At 40.1% G+C, this 7,391-nt stretch overlaps 2 protein-coding genes across 16 annotated transcripts in view; one reads left to right on the top strand and one right to left on the bottom strand.

Moving 5' to 3' along the window:
- Nucleotides 1–7,391, top strand: part of ZNF3 (zinc finger protein 3) — a 490,877-nt gene that overhangs the window by 448,004 nt on the left and 35,482 nt on the right. The gene's annotated exons all lie outside the window — the stretch shown is intronic.
- The window catches only part of ZNF655 (zinc finger protein 655), a 41,220-nt gene continuing 37,326 nt past the window's right edge, over nucleotides 3,498–7,391 (bottom strand). For 12 of the 15 annotated variants that reach the window (XM_081555847.1, XM_081555848.1, XM_081555844.1 and 9 more), the window contains one exon: nucleotides 3,498–7,106. In XM_081555847.1, the coding sequence (XP_081411973.1) occupies nucleotides 5,716–7,106 (1,391 nt within the window). In that variant the 3' untranslated portion in view covers nucleotides 3,498–5,715. The remainder of the gene's footprint in view (nucleotides 7,107–7,391) is intronic. The other 3 variants (XM_081555858.1, XM_081555857.1, XM_081555859.1) reach the window with 1 other exon arrangement.

The following is a 7,391-nucleotide window of genomic DNA, read 5'->3' as shown; positions in this document are numbered from 1 at the left end:
TCCCATTAACTCTCACAACAATCCCATGAAATTGGTATTTTTTTACTATCCTACGTGCCAGAAGCAGCAGTTAGTGAGGGAACGAGAGACAGGATTCACACCCCGGCCTGTTCAAACCAGAGCCTGGAGGCTAACCACACTCAGGAAAGAAAAATGAAGGGAGACTGGGGGGAGTATTGTAACATGAGAAACTGCTGGAAAGAAAAACTTGTAATTACGCCCGAGTTGTAAACATGGATGAAATACAAACATAAGACGGTAACCATTTTCTTAAAGTGAAGTGAATGGGATGAGGCAGCAAAATAATTCTAAAATGAGTATTTTCTCTTTGATTTGTACAGAGCACCATCTATTTGAAACCATTCTTGGACTTGTCAACTACAAATTGGCACTTGTCAAGGGCATTTGCCATCTGCCTGTGCTGCTGCAGTTGCTGACCTTCGACGTTCCCTGAAGGGACTTCAGGCTGGTGAGTGAGGCACTCTGTGTTTCAGAGAAACTGGTATATAACAGGGTATAACAGGTCTTCAGACAGATATTTTTAGGAACTGATTTCACAGTCCCAATCCTTGCATCTCCTCATATCTAGAAAAGCACTAAATCTTTTCATGATATCAGCTCCTCCTGACTAGCAGAAACCCTTTTATAAAATGAGGGCTTGATTGCATTAACTCCCCCTTCATTGCATTGAAATCCCCCTGGAGAAGGGAATAGCAACTCACTCCAGTCTTCTTGCCTGGAAAATCCTATGGACGAAGGAGCCTGGGAACCCCAATCCGTGGGGTCGCAAAGAGTTGGACACGACTGAGCGACTAACACACACACACACACACACACACACACACACACACACACGACTGAGCGACTAACACACACACACACACGACTGAGCGACTAACACACACACACACACACACACACACACACACACACACACACACACTTCACCAAAATCTTATATATCGACCTACCCCCACTGCTTCTTTGGAGCAGTCTCTCAGAGCTATCTGAGGCTATCTCCCGGGCTGCAATCAGCATTTTGCCCCAAATAAAACTTAACTCGCCAACTTTTATGTTGTACATCTTTTTAATCGGCAGATTCAACACTGGCTCCTTCATGCACTCAAATCTTGAAAGGAGTGTAAGGCATGATGCCATATGATACAAATGTTAGAGACACATCACTGTTTGCAGACTCCAGCAGGAATTGCCCGTTAGAAGGCATCTCCTCCCACACACAGCCCACAGTGCCTAATGAATCCTCTAGTTATATTTAAGTTCTCCAAAGCTGAGGGCCGAAGAATTGATGCTTTTGAACTGTGGTGTTGGAGAAGACTCTTGAGAGTCCCTTAGACTGCAAGGAGATCCAACCAGTCCATCCTAAAGGAAATCAGTCCTGAATATTCATTGGAAGGACTGATGCTGAAGCTGAAACTCCAATACTTTGGCCACCTGATGAGAAGAAGTGACTCACTAGAAAAGACCCTGATGGTGGAAAAGATTGAAGGTGGGAGAAGGGGACGACAGAGGATGAGATGGTTGGATGGCATCACCAATTCAACGGACATGAGTTTGAGTAAGCTCCGGGAGTTGGTGATGGACAGGTGTGTTGCAGTCCACGGGTCGCAAAGAGGCAGATACGACTCAGCGACTGAGATGAACTGAAACTCAGGGTGTCCCTCCCTGGACAAGGTTAGTGCTGCACAGGTAAATACTTGCTCATTCATTCCCTCTTTTTTAGATTTTATGCTAAGTATCTCTACTCTAATATGGTGGTTTTGATATTATTTACACTAATAACTTTTGGGCACTTACTATACGACCAGTAGCTTTTACATTATCTCATTTAATGTTCATGCTATTATTCACCACACTGTATAGCCAAAACTAGGAAGGCTAGGGAAAATGGCCAAAGTCATAGCTAATAAAGTTCAAACATAGGTATGCCTCATTCCAAACTCATTGCTTTGACTAATCGTTTTTACTCAATGGATTAATTCATTTGATTGGGTTAACTGTATCCATTGGCTGGCACTAAACCTACTGTCTGGCAACTATATGAACTGAGTGAATGAAAGGACATACCAGGTTAAATTTTTCAATGTGAGAAATTCCACTGTTTCTGAGATAACACGCTAGGGGCTTCCTTTGAACTTCATTCTTAAATTCTCAGTTACCCATGTAATATTTCCTAGGGTGAGGCATTCTCCAAAGAGCTTACTAACTACCACCTTGAAAATGCCACACCCCTTCCGCTGCAGGACTTCTGACATACTTTTGCCTTAAAACACTCAGTGCTCTCCAACTCTCCAGTCTACCTCTATCTACTCTTGCTCAAGCCGAAAACCTAGGACTCAAACTTGATGTTCCCACTGCCCACTTTGCTCCACCGCTGAATATAAGCAGAGGTGGTAACAAACTTTGGTAAGGATATGTATCCATCAGTTAAGTTCTAGTTAGCAGAAAAAAGTGAGTGCATTTGGGGCACAAAGAAGTGTAAATATAAACCTACTGACAGCAGTGGGATGTCTTAGCAGGAGATGGGAATTTGGGAGCTCTAACCCATGGCCTGACATTGTCAAAACTGTCTAAACCTGCTTTAAGGATTGGGGGTGGGTGGGAGGGGGGCGGTTCTACCTAGCTTCCAGAAGATACTGGGGTATTTTCTCCCAGCTTCCTGGAGAGCTCTGGGAGCATTTAGGATCAGCTGAGAACTGATAGTGAATCAAGTATGTAACAGGGAATGAAGAGCTATCAAAAAAAATGTCTCTTCTCCGAGTTCTGAGATATGTCAGACACCAACATCAAGATGATGGAAAGCTTTAGAGTCAAACATCCCTGACTTTGAGCCATTAACTTGCTGGGTGATCCTACAGGTTCTTCAACCTCTCTACACTTCAGTGTCTCTGTTAAACAGTTTGTTCCCTTAAAAGAGTTGTGAGGATTGTTCAAATATGTGCATATATACATAGATGTGTACACAAGCAGGTGAAGAGACAAAATTAGGTGTCCCAACTATTAGATTTCTTCTCTTCCTTCCCCGTCTTCAAGACTAAAAAGACTAAGAACACATATTACATTGGACCAATTAAATATCAGCAAGCTTAAATGGACAAGTTACTTGTCCTCAAGGATTATTTTGACTTCTCATTTTAAAAGAATTTTTTTATTGAAGTATAGTTGATTTACAATGTTGCGCTGATCTGGTTTCTCATTTTTGGAAATGTTTTATTGAAAAAACACATTCTGCCTAGCTCTACTCAACCCATTTACTTCATGTGCCAACAGCATCCCGATCAAGTAACCCTTTAAAGTTGTAAACATTCAGACTTCATTCGAGTTCTGTGGAGGACCAAGCACTGTACCTGCAGGAAGGAGTGACCTACTCCTGCTGTGAGTCAGCTTTCTGGAAAGAACTGAGTTGTAGACAGGAAGGTGATTCTAAGATTCCCAAATACTTTGGGCTGAGGACTCCAGATTTTATTTAAAACAGATTCTCAGAGTATCAAACACACCTTTATTCAAGTGGAAGTACAAAAAGCACATTCCTAAACCAAATGCATAACGTGTGATTTTTACATTTCCTGCTATTTAGAGATTACTCAACCTGCTGTTTCATAATCACCAGAGGTGACTACTGGTGGTCTCTATTAGTAGGGTATACATCTTCATAGATAGAAAAGAAAAAAAACATGCATTTTTTTTCATATGCTTTTACATTTAGATCCATTCATTTAGGTCCCTACCTTGTCCAGATGAGATCCTATGCTTGCTGATGGCTAAAAGGTAAAATACAGTGGTAGAACTACCCTAAAGCTTATTAGGCAGAAGAGGCTTACAAAGTAAGCAATGCATTTTTGTATTACTTGTTGAGGATCCCTAGTAAGTATTTTAACAAGTGAACTCAATCGCTGGAACAACAACTAGAGTTTTAACTAACACTTGTCTTATTCACAAAATGTTATGATGCTTAAGATGGGAAAATACAATCAAATACTTTGACATCATCTGAAGAATCATGAACTCTTGCTAGGTGTTATGACAGTGACCCTGATCTGTGGAGCCAACGTCTGTGATCAGTTTCATCAATCAAAAAAAAAAGTTTTCATATGGCCTGTAGACTCTTGTAAAATACAAAATATATGTATGATATGTAAACAATTCCAAACAGATAATGAAGCAACTGTAACAGTTAAATGTTTACAGGCTTTTCTGCCATTCTTGAAATACTCTCTCGAGACACTACACAAAAACAGCAGTATCTGATGGAAGGCAGTATTCCTTTATGAAGATCTCTGATCTCTTAACATACGTTCTTTATGTTTTGCCCTATCGAAGGCAGACTTGAGTATTCTGCTGGCCTTTAATGGACATAAATCATCCTGAACTTAGACATGTAGAATAGACACCGAATATAGCTAGGCTACCACCAGTATTGTCAGCTTCTAATGTCTTTCTCATCTCTCTCAGAAGGCTGTGAATGCTAACACAGCTAAGAACTTGGGCGTCACTTGAAAATGTTTAGCTTCTTGCCACAGACTCAGGGGAAACAGAATCTTTCATACTCATGAACGGACAAGAGTGTGAAAACCCATTTCTTTTAAAGATATTTTGCTTAGGAAAGAAGACACCCAAAAAGTAAGTAGGGATGGCATACCACTGGCTTAAAGCTTAAAACTAGGAAACCATCATTGAAGATGCTTAAGAGGATGGAGAAACCAACAGGAACCCAAATGCTGTGGCTGGAAAGGAACAAGATCCTCAGAAAAGAGCAGGCCTAAGAGTCTGTTTTGGAGAGAACTTTGGCTGAGAACAGTAGAAAAAGCTAAATGAGAGAAACTTTCCAGAAGTTAATGTTTTAACATTGGTGGATTAATGTATCAGGGAAGCATTTATTGGACAATAAAAACCAATTTCAGGAAAAATAAAAATGTTGATAGGCCACATTAAAATAAAAGTAGCTTGAGTTCCATAAATCAAGTATACATACCTACTTATAACACCTATTAAATGTAAGAATGCCATGAGAAAACAGCACTGCATTCACCAAGTCACTCCTCTGACTAGACTCTTCTGCAGTGAACAAGACTGGGACTATGTATTAACTATTTTATACACAAATAATAATTTTCCCTTCAATATTTTGATATTGAATAAAGCCTGAAATATGGTGCTAAATGTTTCCACTTGCATTATATCAGACTCCAGTCTGGTGTGGACATTCTGATGATGAAAAAAGACTTGAACTCCTACTGAAAGACTTGTCACATTTCCTATACCCAGAGGACTTCCCTTGGGTATGGATTCTTTGCTGCTGAATGAGGGCTGGAAATATGGCTGAATCTTCCCACACATACACATTTATTACATTCATAGGTATTTGGCATGAAATGAATTTGATGCTCAACAAGGTAGTTTCTTTGACTGAAGGCTTTTTCACATTCATTACAGCAATGGAATTTTATTCCAGTATGAATTCTCCAATGATACTAAGGTATGAAAATAGCGTGAAGCATCTATCACATTCAATGTATTTGTAGGTTTTCTCATTGGTATGGGTTTGCAGGTGTCAAGAGTGCAACAGTAATAACTTTCCAATGTTTGTCACGTTCAGGTTTCTCTGGTATGAATTCCTCGATGCTGAATGAAGGTTGAGCTGGGACTGAAGGCTTTACCACATTCAGGACATACGTGATGGCTCCCTGGTGTGACATCTCATATGTTGAATGAGGCCTGAACTTGATTAAATGTCTCCCCACGTTCATCACATTCATAAGGTTTCTCTTTGGTATGAATTCCTTGATGGTGGACAAGGTGCGCTCTCTGACTGAGGCTCTTTTCCCACGCATCACAATCAAAGGCTTTTTCTCTGGTGAGGACTTCCTGTTGCAGGACAAGATCTGAGCTATGGCTGAAATTATCCTCATAATCATTACACTCATAGGATTTCTCTTTCCTATGAACTTTGTGATGCTGAATAAGGCATGCGGTTTGACTGAAAGCTTTTCCACTTTCACTAGATTCATGTGGTTTCTTGGTGTGAATTCTTTGATGCTGAATAAGATGAGAATTCAATCTGAAATCTTTTCCACATTCATTACACGTATAGGGCTTTTCTCTGGGACGAATTCCTTGATGTTTAATAAAGGTCAACCCACAGTTATTGTATTCATAGGACTTCTCTTCATCATGGACCTTCTGATGTTCAGCTAGGTGTGAGGTGTGACAGAAATCACTGCCACACACAGTACACTTACAAGGCATCTCTCTATGAACTCTCTGATGTTGAGTGAGGTGTACACTACGACTGAAGACCCTTTCACAACTGCTACATTTATAAGACTTTGCTCTAGTGTGAACCCTCTTATGCTGAGGTATGTCTGAGCTCTGATTACAAGATTTGTCAGACGCCTCACAGGATTTATCAGATGCTTCACATTTATAGGGTTTTTCTCTAGTGTGTATTCTTTTATGTCGGCTAAGACTTGAACTTTGACTGAAAGATTTTTCACATTCTTTACATTTGTAGGGTTTCTCTCTAGTGTGGATTCTCTGATGTCTAGAAAGGGCTGAGCTCTGATGGAAGATTTTCTCACATGCATCACATTTATAACATTTCTCAGTGGTAGGAATGCTCTCACAGTTACTAAGGTGGGAGAGTTCCATTAAACTGTCCTTATAATCATTACTGTGAAAATCCTGCATTAGATTTATTTGTTCCTGTTTACCAGCTGAATTCTGGTTGAGGCTCACATCGTACTTATCAATGTCATCAACATTCTGTATTCTAAGAACTCTCTGATCTGTATCAAGAGTAGAGTCCAGACTGAAGCTTTTTTCAGGTTCATTACATTCATTGTTCTTCTCACTGGTGAAGGTTTTCTTACTGATTGTTATTTGCCTAAACTCTCTCTCCAGGAAGAGAAATTTTCTTAGGATTTCCTGAAGCCTTTCTAATCTGTCCTCAGGCTTATACACTTCTCTAGTCTCAGGAACTTGGGCAATATCCTTTTTGAATCTTCCTACTCTCACTTTGTATGAATGTACTTCTTCTGGAATTTTCTGCTTAGGAATCAACAGCTTGTTCTCTTCTCTGGTCTCTCCATCTGATTCAATATATAAATAGAAAATGCAAATATAATCTGTACCCTGTGCTTAGAAAAAGAAAACTTAGAGGAGAAAACTAAATAATCTACAGTCTACCAGGGTAAGAGAAGTTTCATGTGGTTTCTCTGTGTGAATCCAGGCACAAAATCTCAACAGCAGATGTACGGGCATCAATAGGAGCAGTGAGGCAGGATCCAAGTGGTTCAGGGTGTGATAGAAACAGAGGGCAGGTTCAGCAGAGTAAGGAGATAACCCATTAAGGTGTTTCAACGGAGATAACAGGG

The sequence above is a fragment of the Giraffa tippelskirchi genome, chromosome 13, assembly GCF_054371585.1.
Source record: "Giraffa tippelskirchi isolate mGirTip1 chromosome 13, T2T-mGirTip1v1.2.pri, whole genome shotgun sequence".
Classification (NCBI taxonomy): domain Eukaryota; kingdom Metazoa; phylum Chordata; class Mammalia; order Artiodactyla; family Giraffidae; genus Giraffa; species Giraffa tippelskirchi.
The sequence above is the reverse complement of the archived record's forward strand: the minus strand, read 5'-3'. Positions and strand labels throughout refer to the sequence as shown.